A 13,759-nucleotide genomic window follows, 5' to 3' on the forward strand; every position below is an offset into this window, starting at 1 on the left:
TTACTGATGTGTGTGTGTTTCTTAGTATAATTTTAAAAAGTGTATGCATTTTTGTAATCAACTTTTTTGTCTAAATGTATTGAATATGTGTGAAGTCATTCAAAGTCGGACACGCCCCCTTTCTCTAGGCCTCCACTTGACATATGATACAGTGTTGCTAAGCGTGCCTTCTGGTTTTAAATGTAGATGGCCCTGCTATGCATCATGCACAAGTCATGCCTTTTTTCTGCAATGTTTATTTGTTAAGGCGAATGTCAGAACAGTTCCTTTTTAGGCCACGACCGCTCCCTCTCATCCTTCTCCGCACCGCAAAGTCACCGCAACACATCTCCTGGATTGAAAGTGCACGTCAGCCTCTAGGTGGCCCACCATACCCTATGAGGGTAGGGTATATAAAAAACTATTAAAAACCATGACCTTAAGGAAAGGAGGCAAACTAGCAGCAATATGATAACGCACAAAAAACACGGCTAACAGTCGTCCCACACTTGAAATATTTAGGAGTCACCAGCATGGACACTTGTTTAGTATACAGGAACTGCATATCAAGGAGACTGTAGCAGCTGCCCTCTGTCAATCAATCAGTCACTACTGATCTGCATTTAGGGCAGTCGCCCAGGTGACAGATTCCCTATCTGTTGTTTTCATAGCCTTTTCTTAAATGATCGCAAAGAAATTGGAAAATCATTGAACATTTCCCTTAGTAAGTTATTCCAATCCCTAACTCCCCTTAGTATAAATGAATCTTTGCCCCAATTTGTCCTCTTGAATTCCAACTTTATCTTCATATTGTGATCTTTCCTACTTTTAAACACACCACTCAAACTTATTCGTCTACTGATGTCCTCCCACGCCATCTCTCCTCTGACAGCTCGGAACATACCATTTAATCGAGCAGCTCGTCTCCTTTCTCTCAAATCTTCCCAGCCCAAACTTTGCAACATTTTTGTAACGCTACTCTTTTGTCGGAAATCACCCAGAACAAATCGAGCTGCTTTTCTTTGGATTTTTTCCAGTTCTTGAATCAAGTAATCCTGGTGAGGGTCCCATACACTGGAACCATACTCTAGTTGGGGTCTTACCAGAGACTTATATGCCCTCTCCTTTACATCCTTACTACAACCCCTAAATACCCCCATAACCATGTGCAGAGATCTGTACCCTTTATTAATAATCATGTTTATGTGATTACCCCAATGAAGGTCTTTTGTTATATTAACACCTAGGTACTTACAATGATCCCCAAAAGGAACTTTCACCCTATCAACGCAGTAATTAAAACAGGGAGGACTTTTCCTATTTGTGAAACTCACAACCTGACTTTTAACCCCGTTTATCATCATACCATTGTCCACCGTCCAACTCACAACACTATCGTGGTCACCCTGCAGCCGCTCACAATCTTGTAACTTATTTATTACTCTGTACAGAATAACATCATCTGCAAACAGCCTAATCTCTGATTCCACTTCTTTACACATATCATTGATATATATAAGAAAACATAAAGGTCCAATAATACTGCCTTGAGGAATTCCCCTCTTAATTATTACATGGAAAATGTACGGAAGTTATTTCTGAGGATAAGTTTGGAACTATGTAAACTGAAAATCTCCCCAGTCGTCGTAGCATATCCTCAAAACTAAAAAAAAAAAAAGTTCCATAGAAATTGAAAGCAGTGTTTCTGAAAAAAGCATTGTATGTGAGTCACATTGATTTGATTTGAAAGTATGCACCATCTTGCCTTCTATATAAAGGAAGAAAGTATATCAAAGTATCCTGCATCGAAGATCTAAGATGGGTAAGAGTTGTTGTCACTGGCATCATCATAATTATGCATTATAGAACCTACAGTACTTCAAGAATTAAACAAGAAGAATAGGGAAACATCTGGCTGAAATTTTACTGTATGGACGCGTTGACTAATAGATAATAACTTGCGTCAGAAAAGGACTCAAAAAGTTTTAATCTGAAAATTGAAGGAAAAGTTCTTTTCCGTATAAATAATTCAAGCAGTCGTTGTTCCACTTTTCCGCTTTGCACTTATTACGCAACTTTTGTGACAATTGGTCACTATTCGATGATTTTTAAGTTACTGTCTTTCATGTGGAACCCAGCGGTGAGAGGAAGTGCGCTGCCGCCTGACCACCCTGACTTACTGAGGTTTCTCGCACTACTCTTTCCTAAAAAAAATATATTTAATGCAGCCAAATAGCCATAACAGTAAAAGTAAATGCGTAGAGGCACTATCCGAGTTCAATACTCGTAGGTCGCTGCCCCAGAGAACAGCTGCACTAAGCTGCGCAGCGCAGAGCTGGTCGTCAGTTGTCTTTTCAGGACGACGTATGGTAGAATGTAAACCACCACATTGAAATTCATGTCGAATAATTTTCTGAGCGGTATACACTCGCTCAATGTTCGGTCGAATCACGACGAAGAAAATTCTTTAAAAAATAAAAAAATAAACTTTCTCTGTGCGTATTTCAATGTGCCTGAAATGGAAGGTAAATGTGAGCGAATGGTTGTGAAGTTACGAATTGTCGTGTCATTGGATGAAAGTGCAGTCAGCACCCAGTGTCATCATCCTCATTCATGAATTTCGTTTCTCCTCGCCAACTGTTGCATCGGTAGTTATATTGCATATTCGTCAGTATGGTTTATCATCAGTGTAGCCTTGCAGTGCTGAATTAGCAGTTACATGCATGTGCATTTTAGTGTGTGTGTGCAGTACTGTTTATTCTAATATTAAAAGATATATTAGTTTACTGTCACTGGAAGATATTTTGAACATTCATTATTTCCTCATAAGTTTGTATGTTGCCTGAATAAATTCGCTTACGTCAACTGTCGTTTGATTTCAGGCAATTAAATAACCAAGTTATGGCTTCATTTACACACTGAAATGGCTGAGGAAGATACTGACAAGTCACAATCATCTGAAGTGAGTGTTACTGCCGAGGATGACGGTGCCTCCCAGGCTGTTGCTTTGAGTGAAGAAAGGTTAATGTAGTGCTTTGTCATAAGTAGCTAACTGTAGATAATATATGCACATTTATTTGACTAATTTCTGAAGGTTGCATAGGGTATCACATCTACAGCCTTCTTCTGGATTTGTCAGATCAGCATGTGCTCAAATTGCAGCTTATGATCTGTTTAGTGGTTTAGAAGTCTTAGTTAAGAGGGTTACTGTTCAGATCTGAGGATTTATCTTCATTAACATATAATTAAATTACCTGTTTTGCTATGTATGGAGCTGGGAATATTGCATCAAATTATTTCTGTACCGCTTAGAGCCATAAGGGTGTCTCTTGTCAGCTTAACAGCTATGGGTTATATGATTGGCTCGAGTAGACCGAGAATATGTTATTTCTAAATGGAATGTAATAGACATGAAAACACGAAGGATGCTTACGTGAACATGTGAGGACTATGGGAAGAGGGAGTATGTACTACAGTAAAAGACTTGAGGAATGAATGTAAATCTTCTAGCTGACTAATGGACTTGGCTGTAGAGTAGCAGTGGTCCCAAGAAATTATGATTATACTAGTAATCTGTCAAAGTAAGAAGTACAGAGGTCATACTGCTGGCCCTAAATAGATAGTGATGGAGGCCTGCACCAAGGCTTGCAGACTGACAGTTAATAGGCTTCACTGTTTGTATGTAACAGAAATGTATCTATTTGTGATTGGCTTATCACCCATAAAACAAAAATGCTTATTTCCGTGCAGTTCATAAACATTTTCAGGACTCGTTGCATTTTGCTTTCTTTGTTGGTTCATTGAGTTGCTAGGGGATCGTATCTAATGGAATTGCAGCAGTTGTGAAACTGCCTGGCAAATTAGACAATTTCATAATTCATTCACCTCGAAACATACATATGCACTATTTTTAAGCTAGATTCTACTTCCAAAACTGATCATTAAAGTACAGGGTCTTTTCTTTAGCATGCTTGGCAGCACCACTCAGAGCACGGCACAGCTGGCGCAATGACACTCGGTCGCTAGCCGGTATAATGCACGCTTTTCCTCCCCACTACCCACGGCAATTCACACTTACAGAAATCCATTTCTAGTGAAACTATTAGTCTAAACCCAACCTGGCATTACATTTGATGTTCAAAATGTTGTCCCTCAGCTGTCAAACACGCCTGACACCTCGTAAATAGGTTTGCAGACAATCGACGAATCTTAGCTCATGTGATGTTCGAAATAACTTGTGTAATGTTCTCTTGTAGTTCTTCTCTTGTGTGAAGATTGTTCACATACACTTTTCCCTTCAGCATACCCCACAGGTACTAATCACAGGGATTTAAATCAGGAGATCTAGGGGATAATTAACCACACGATCTTAAAAAACTGCCCGTATTACCTCCATAGACCGATTAGCAGTGTGTGCTGTTGCATTATCTTGCATAAAGTAATCATTACTCTTTTCTTCTTCTGTCATCTCTTGAAAGAATGGTCTGAGAATGAGGTCTATATATCAAGCAGCATTTATTGTTTCACAGAAAAATATAGGCCCTATAATTCTGGGAGCACTTATTGCGTACCAAACTCCTATTTTTACATCATGAAGTGGATGGACATGCAGCTGTTGGGGATTTTCTGCACACCATTAGCGATTGTTTTGACTATTTATATAGCCACTTAAGTGTAGCCATGCTTCATCACTATAAAATAAAAGTTCTGGGTCAACATACCCATTGTGAACTGATTGAAGCTACCAGTTACAATACCGAACCCTAGCGAAACTGTCAGGTCCTCTTAAATATTGGGCAGGGGTGGGTTTGTACGGTTTTGCTTTTAACAGTTTTGTTGCTTTGTGGGTAGAAGATAATGACACATTAGCTTGTACGGCGAGACGCGACAGGGATTTTGTTGGAGTTCTTTCCAAGAGAGCTCCTATTTCGTCAAGCTTTTCTTCTGTTAAAACGGTTCGTCTCCTGCGTGATTTCTTGTTAAGAATGGACCCAGTGGTGCGGAACTTCTTCACTAATCTACGTACCGTAGTCCTATGGGGAGGGAGGGTTCTAGGAAATTTGCAAATGAATCGAAAGTGGCATTCTGTATAAGAAGAATGCTTCGCATAGCACAACACAATGAATACACAGTGTTCTACTGTATACATCACTCGTTAAACACACGATTAGTACTCCTACAGAAACTACGCTATTTTAAAGCGAACACATTGAACACGCTACCAATGCCGCAGATGAACTGAACTATTGCTGTGTGTGAAGCAATGGTTATCGCTACCGTACTGCATTAGATCATCAGCATGAAGCAATATATCTCTCGGCAAATGAGTCACCCGGCCGCGCTATCGCCTTCCGTGTGTATTCTCCTGACACGGAGCAGGCCATAAAAAAGACCCTGTATATTCAAGGTGCTCTTAAGTGCCATCTCCCTGCTCTGGAATTTAATCCTGCTACCTTAAACACAGGAAGCAAACACCTTTACAGCTGGTTATAATTGCTACTGTATGTTCAGTATAGTACCATAGTCATTGTTTGCAGTGTAGACATCTAAGCGTGATTTCACTGTCATTTATTTCTCGTGAATGACGTAATTGTGCAGTGCACAAGGCTGCCAGCTTGTAAACTTAGGAAATAGAGAGATGATCATTGCATAATTAATGAACGTAAGTTTTCGTGGCTCATTGTATTAACATAAAGAAATAAATGAACTGGATTAAAGCCACTATATATATATATTTATTAATAATAAAGCCAAGCTTTCTGCCAAATTGCATTGGCCTTCATCAGGGCATGTGAAGTTTTGCCTCCGACAGTGAGCAAAGAAATTATCTGAAGGAACATGGAAGTCATGCCCGTACCATCCACGGCCTACATGCATAACACCACCATGGCACAGCGGGACGCACTCAAACTGTCGACAGAGGGCGGTGCATCAGTAACTTCCCTCCCAACCACCACAGCACAGCGCCACGATCCTTGAGTCCAGTTAGTGGGACAACTTTTAAAGGTGTGGGTCCAAATGTGGTTGAAAATTTGTTTACTTTGGGGTTACTGTTGTAACCAAGGTTGAAGTTTACAAAACACAACTTTTATTGCTTCACTTTATGATATTTACACAAATAACTGAAATTTATTTTGAAGCAAAAAGGAATATTGAATCTTGAGAAAAGTCTGTCTTTATACAATATGTACAGGTTTGCAGTCTTTATATACACTTCTATCTCGAAAAGATAGTCTTTGTGAATTGACACTTTGATAGTCGAGAACTATCTGGCACACTAACATAAATGTTATGAGAGTCCTTGTTTGTTGAAGTGCCTGAATTCCTAAAAAGCAAGTTCAATTGATTGAAGAAATTCCACCTAGCGAAACTAAGGGAGCTTGCATAAGTTAGGGAATGAAAATGGCTTGTAAAAGAATTACGGAACATAGGCAGCGGAAACAGGTAAGGGAGCGGTGACCAGAGGTGAGACCTCGTACTGCCAGAAATTCAGTCCACCTGGTCGAAGCACATTTTCAAGAGGAGTAGCCTCCGTGCTCGACGTAGGGTGTATTCTGGAGCTGGACACCGGGGCAAGTGGGCAAGTGAGCAGGAAGGGAGCTCCTATTTATAGTACACTCGATGGTCAGGCACGCGCACTGAGGGCTGCGCGTCGAAGCTAGCAGAATGATACACAGGCGCGCGTGCAGCTGGCTGGCGGAGCGAGAAGGGAGCGCCGGACATACAACACCCTCCCCTCCTAAATACGCCGGTACGGCGTGAAACGGCGGCGGCGCTGGCGGCGACTGCGATGCTGGGGCGGAGCTGCTGATGTTTCTGTTGTATTGTCCGGAGCTGGAACTGGGCGGAGTGTCGCTGTCTCGTCCTGAAAGGAACCCATTGTTATTAAATGATCTAAAGCGCGTTCAGCAATAGATTTATCTGGTTTAGCAATAGCATCAATAGCTGGACAGGGGCGGTAGCGCAGACGTATCTGATCTTGATGGCGGCAGATACGTTTCTCCGTAGTCTGTATCTCGTAGAGACGATGACCCAAAGATCTGCAGATGACTCCAGGTATCCAGAGTGGGTTGGATTTGAATGTCCTGGTGTAGACCTTGTCGTTGAGGGAGAACTTCGTTGGTGAGGTCTTATGCTGGGCCGGAAGAGGCTGTAACAGAGAAAGTAAAGTTCTGTGAGGTCGTCCATGGAGCTTCTGTGCAGGAGTGATATTATCAGCGCCGGGTAGAGTTCTGTAGTTGTTTAAGAGTTGGAGCAAGGCTTGGTCTTTAGTTAAGCCTGAAGAGACAGCTTTCTTCATACTTCTTTTAAATGTTTGTACGAAGCGTTCCGCTTCACCATTAGATTGAGGGTGAAAAGGTGGTGCCAGGATATGACGAATGCCATTATGTGTACAAAAGTTCTGAAAAGCAGTAGCTGTAAATTGAGGTCCGTTGTCCGAAATGAGTACTTGCGGTAAACCTTCTGTAGTAAAGATTTTCTGAAGAGCACGAATGGTAGCTTCGGTTGTAGTAGTCGAATGCATATCCACGACATATGGAAAGTTTGACAGTGAATCGATGACTATTAACCACATGGAATTGAGGAAAGGACCTGCGAAATCGATGTGAACTCGTTCCCATGGAGTAGTAGCAGGAGGCCATGAAGCAAGATCAGAAGACGGGGCGTTCTGATTCGTTTGACATTGCTCACAATGACGTATTAGCTTTTCGATGGCGGCATCAATACCGGGCCAGTAGCAGTGTTGACGGGCGAGTTGCTTTGTTCTGGAGATACCCCAATGGCTTTGGTGTAATAACTCGAGAACTTGTTGCTGTAGGCTAAGTGGGATAACCACTCGGAAGATGGTGCCTGCTTCTAGTAGTACAACTCCGGCACGAGTCGTGAGACGATGCTGCATACGATGATAAGGTGCCAGGTGGGCAGGAAGTGTGCTCTGAAGAGGCCAACCGTTGCGGATGTAAGTACGTACAGTAGCAAGTGTACTGTCCTTATCCGTAGCTTTAGCTATGCAGGTAGCATCAATAGGAAAACTGGATACAGTATCTTCAAGTTCTATGTCCAACTGAAGACATTCAGATTCTTGAGAATCGAAGGCAGTATCAGGACCAACGGGTAAGCGGGAGAGGGCATCAGCATTACAATGCTGGGATGTGGCTCGATATACAATCTGATAGGAATAATCAGAAAGGAACATGGACCATCTTTGAAGCTTTCTGAGGGAATTCTCTGGGATCTTATTACCAGGATGGAATAAGTGTACGAGAGGCTTATGATCGGTAATGATCAGGAAATGGTTGCCATAAAGATATTCATTGAAACGGCGAATACCAAAGATGATGGCTAAAGCTTCTTTCTCTATCTGTGAGTATCGACGTTGATGGTCATTAAGTGTTTTCGAAGCGAAGGCGATGGGGCGTTCTTGTCCATGACTATCCTTCTGGGAGAGAACGGCACCGACACCGTAGTCTGAAGCGTCAGTAGCTAGCGTGATGATCTTGTCGGGCTGAAAATGAGTGAGTTGTATAGCTTGAATTAAGGCGTTGTTGATTGTTTTCCAGGCCTGTTGGCATTGCGGAGTCCACTGAAACTTAACACCTTTTTTACGTAGAGCGTTTAATGGAGCTGCCACTGTAGCGAAGCGTGGAATGAACTTATTATAATAGTTCGCTTTGCCTATGAAGGACTGAAGCTGCTTGAGGTTCTGAGGTGCTGGCATGTTTACTATCGCGGAGACATTCTGTATACTAGGACGAATTCCATTCTTATCAAGTATATGTCCGAGGTAGTGAACTTGAGGCTGAAAGAAGGTACATGTAGCGAGATTCGCTCGTAGGCCATTGTCTTTCAATTTCTGGAGAAGAAGGCGGAGATTGGTTAGATGTTCCTGATTATCTTTTCCAGTAACAATAATATCATCCAGGTAGTTAGCACAACCGGGAATGGAGGCGGTGAGTTGAGCCAAATAGCGCTGAAAAATAGCCGCTGAGGATGAAATACCGAATGGGAGCCGCTGGAGCTGGAGCAGTCCGAGAGGGGTGTTGAGTGTGAGAAATTTCTTAGATTCTTCGTCTAAAAGTAGCTGGAGATATGCTTCTTTAAGATCAACTCGAGAGAAGAATTGTCCACCAGAGAGACGACGGAATAAGTCTTCTGGACGTGGGATAGGAAAGATATCGGTTTCGAGTTGTGCGTTGACTGTAGATCGAAAATCGCCACAAAGTCGAACATTACCATCAGGTTTCTTGATTATCACGAGTGGAGTAGCCCATTGACTAGAAGTAACTGGTACTACAATTCCAGTTTGTATCCATCGTTCTAATTCTTTCGTGACCTGGTCTTGAAGTGCTAGGGGTACTGGACGTGCTTTGAGGAAGCGAGGCTTAGCTCCGGATTTCAGCTGTATGTGAGCTGTATAGTCTTTTGCTGTTCCGAGCTGAGAGTCGAAGACTTCAGGAAACTGCGCTAGGAGAGCGGTAACATCAGAAGTAGGATGCAATGTAGATACGACGTTAATGTTGTCATGTATCTGGAAACCAAATAAGTTAAATAGATCCATGCCCATAATGTTTGATGCAGTGTAGTTGTTAACTACGAGAAGAGGAATGGCCTTCTGAATTCCTTTATAACTAGCCTGGAGCTTAATTTGACCTTTGATGTCAATTTTCTTCTTGTTAAATGTCACGAGCTGGATGTCAGCTGGAGAGCATGAAGGTGAACCTAAGTCGTGGTAGGTAGTCAGGTTAATGATAGAGACAGGTGATCCAGTGTCTAATTGAAAATCGACAGATCTATCAGAGAATGAGAGAGGAATGATGATTTTGTGAGAATCCTTTGTGGGAAGAATAAGATTGATCTGATCAACTTCCATGTCTTGGCGGGGCTGTATATGCTTCCGGCGCGCTGCAGTAGTCTTAGCAGGGCGGAGCGAACTTTGACAGACAGTCTGAATGTGTCCAAGTTTATTACATCGTTCACAAGTAGCTTTGAAAAAACGACAGTCACGACGTTCATGATGCTTGAAACAACCTCGGCAGGAAGGCAGGAGTTTCGAGGTGCTTTTAGAATTGGGCTTCCGTGTAGCATTACGAGAGGGAACCTGGCGAGAATGCTTGGTGGAGAGCGCCTTATCCGTACGGTTCACTGTAGCAGAGGACTTGCGGGCCTGAGGCGAGACTTGTGCAACTTCGTGTGGAGAAGCTATGGCTGCGGCAGTCTTGGTAGTAAGCTCATAAACCGTAGCAATACGCTGGACGTCTTCTAAAGAAGGGTTACTCTGCTTGACAGCGTCAAAACGTATTTTGTCTTCAGGAGTATGTAAAATTATCATGTCCCGAATGAGAGAATCAGTGTAGGATGAACCACAACCGTCCTTGGAGCAGATGAACTGGCAGGGTTTAGCTAGACCACGCAATTCAGTTATCCATTCAGTATGTGTCTGATGGGGTTGCTTTCTGCTCTGAAAAAATTTATAGCGAGCAGCCACTATGTGAGGAGCTTTGGCATAGTGTTCCGTGAGACGGGCCAAGAGCTGCGTGAAGGGTACCTCAGATAAGTGTTCTTCTGGACTTAATTTACGTAGTAATTCACACGTAGCATTGCCAACCGAACTAAGAAATAGTGCGCGGCGGCGTTGATCATCTGTGACAGAATGGCAGATGAAATGCTGTTGCAGGCGGGCTAAATAAACTGACCATTCTTCCTTAGCCGGGTCAAAAGCAGAGAACGGAGGAATAGCTGATGGCTGTGTAGAGACAGAAATAGCTTGAATAGCCTGAATTAATGCTGCCTGTTGTTGTTGCATAAACTGTTGTTGTTGCTGCTGTAAGGCTTGGAAGACCGTAGCGAGTTGTTCCGCAGTAGCCATTGCGAGATGCGTGCACGAAAGAGTATGGTAAGCTGTGTGTCAGAACTGGTTGGAGTGTCGTTGCTGTTTAGCACGTCGCCGTAGAGTTGACAACTGGGCCCGTTGAATTGTAGTGTTGGTTTCGTGTGTACCTCGTCGCTATAGAGTTGGCAACTGGGACCGAAGAATTGTAGTTTGTTGCTTTTTACCTCGTCGCCATAGAGTTGTGTTGTAACCAAGGTTGAAGTTTACAAAACACAACTTTTATTGCTTCACTTTATGATATTTACACAAATAACTGAAATTTATTTTGAAGCAAAAAGGAATATTGAATCTTGAGAAAAGTCTGTCTTTATACAATATGTACAGGTTTGCAGTCTTTATATACACTTCTATCTCGAAAAGATAGTCTTTGTGAATTGACACTTTGATAGTCGAGAACTATCTGGCACACTAACATAAATGTTATGAGAGTCCTTGTTTGTTGAAGTGCCTGAATTCCTAAAAAGCAAGTTCAATTGATTGAAGAAATTCCACCTAGCGAAACTAAGGGAGCTTGCATAAGTTAGGGAATGAAAATGGCTTGTAAAAGAATTACGGAACATAGGCAGCGGAAACAGGTAAGGGAGCGGTGACCAGAGGTGAGACCTCGTACTGCCAGAAATTCAGTCCACCTGGTCGAAGCACATTTTCAAGAGGAGTAGCCTCCGTGCTCGACGTAGGGTGTATTCTGGAGCTGGACACCGGGGCAAGTGGGCAAGTGAGCAGGAAGGGAGCTCCTATTTATAGTACACTCGATGCTCAGGCACGCGCACTGAGGGCTGCGCGTCGAAGCTAGCAGAATGATACACAGGCGCGCGTGCAGCTGGCTGGCGGAGCGAGAAGGGAGCGCCGGACATACAACAGTTACGCATCAAAACCTTGTCGCCCCGTGATAATTTATTTTCTTGGGCCCCACGTCTAATGTCTGCGTATTCTCCCTTTTTAAACTTTTTAATAAGGTCTCGTTCTGTTTTGTATGGGGCCAGACTGGGAATTTTGTCCCTCAATTTTCTTTTAAAAAATAACTCCGCCGGACTTACCCCTGTAGTCTGGTGCTCATGGTTCCGGTACATCAGTAGGTACTTGTTTAGTTCTAACTCCTAATATAATTTCATGGCATTGGCAATCTGTAGTCGTTGAGTTATCCCTGGGTTCAGTAATTCCACTGTGCCATTTGCTTGTGAGTGTAACGGGGTAACTGTGTGGTGATGAATTCCGCACTGTTGCAGGTAATTTTCCGTCTCTGCGATGACAAAGTTTGTGCTGTTATCTGTTGAGAGAACCTCAGGATACCCGTATCTTGCAAAAATACCATCTAGGTCCTTTATTATGCTTTTAGAATCAGTACTATTTGCTTTTGTCACTTCCTTGAAACGGCTAAAATAATTTATCACGATCAAGTTATACCCCATTAGGAAAAGGACCCAGAATATCAGCAGCTATTTGTTCCCAAGGCTTTTTAAGAATTACTGGCTCCATGGTTAAATGGTTAGCGTGCTGGCCTTTGGTCACAGTGGTCCCGGGTTCAATTCCCGGCAGGGACGGGAATTTTAACCTGAATTGGTTAATTTCGCTGGCACGGGGCCTGGGTGTATGTGTCGTCTTCATCATTTCATCCTCATCACGACGCGCAGGTCGTCTACGGGAGTCAAATCAAAAGACCTGCATCTGGCGAGCCAAACTTTTCCTCGGACACTCCCGGCACTAAAAGCCATACACCATTTCTTTCTACTGTCGGAGATATTTTTTTTGGCTTCTCGGGTTGACAGGTAATCTGACAACCCAGACATGTTCTCGCTGTCCGTTCCGCTGCTTTGTCCATTCCGGGCCACCATACTTTAGATCTGAGCCTGTTTCTCATTTCCAAAATTCCCGGATGACCCTCGTGTGCCAAACTAAGGACCCTAGTTTGTAAACTTTTCGGAATTACCAACTTAGTTTCTTTCAGTAATATATTGTCCATGACGCATAATTGAGACAACATCGCCCGAAATGGAAGGAGGTCAACGTCATTACGATCCCAACACCCTGTTTGTAAATGTGACTGGACCATTTTTAGAATGGGATCAATTTTTGAAGCTTCATCTATTTCCTCCAAAGATAATGCAACTTGGTGCCAAATATGTAGCCAAGTGCATCAGATAATTGTCCTTGTTTTCACTGATTGAATTCTCACTTAACCATGATAAAGGATCTGCTATGTTATTTTTCCTCTTTACATACTTAACTTGGAAGTCAAAAGATTGGAGTCTCAGAAGTCAACGTTCAATTCTCATGGAGGGTTCTGATCTAGGCCCAGTAGTTACCTGTAGTGGTTTATAGTCCGTATACAGGCAAAACTGCTTACCCGTCAGGAAAATCCTTACACGCTCACACGCCCAGACAATCGCAAGAGCTTCTTTCTCCATCTGAGAGTACCTTTGTTCGACGTCCAACAGGCTGCGACTAACGTAGCAAATTATGTGTGGGATCCCTTCGTTGTTCCTTTGTATCAGCACTGCACCAAGTCCTTTTGGGCCAGTGTCTGCCATCACTACCGTTTCGTCCTTGGGGTTGAAGTATCCTAAAACTGAGCTAGATGTAAATACTTTTTTTATTTTATTAAAAGCCTCTTGGTGTACTTGTTTCCATACAAACTGTGCAGATTTATGTGTAAGCTGTCGCAGTGGTTGTGTCATGGTTGATATGTTAGGAATAAATCTACTTACATAGTTCAGTAGGTCTAGAAAACCTCTCAGCTCAGACACATTTTGCGGTCTTCTGCAATTCTTCAGAGCCGCCACTCTGTCTTCGGCAGGCCTAATGCAATTTGTTGATATGATGTGACCCAAGAACTTAATTGAAGTTTTACCATATTCACACTTTTCCTTATTCAGTTCAATACCATGCTCG

General features: G+C 42.7%; 1 protein-coding gene across 2 annotated transcripts in view; it reads left to right on the forward strand.

Moving 5' to 3' along the window:
- Positions 1–2,256: 2,256 nt before the first annotated feature.
- The window catches only part of LOC136877606 (E3 ubiquitin-protein ligase MARCHF5), a 128,965-nt gene continuing 117,462 nt past the window's right edge, over positions 2,257–13,759 (forward strand). The window contains exons 1-2 of one of the 2 annotated variants that reach the window (XM_067151770.2): positions 2,257–2,627; positions 2,862–3,000. In XM_067151770.2, the coding sequence (XP_067007871.1) occupies positions 2,903–3,000 (98 nt within the window). In that variant the 5' untranslated portion in view covers positions 2,257–2,627; positions 2,862–2,902. The remainder of the gene's footprint in view (positions 2,628–2,861; positions 3,001–13,759) is intronic. The other variant, XM_067151771.2, reaches the window with a different exon arrangement.

The sequence above is a fragment of the Anabrus simplex genome, chromosome 7 (genome assembly GCF_040414725.1).
Source record: "Anabrus simplex isolate iqAnaSimp1 chromosome 7, ASM4041472v1, whole genome shotgun sequence".
In the NCBI taxonomy this organism is placed as follows: domain Eukaryota; kingdom Metazoa; phylum Arthropoda; class Insecta; order Orthoptera; family Tettigoniidae; genus Anabrus; species Anabrus simplex.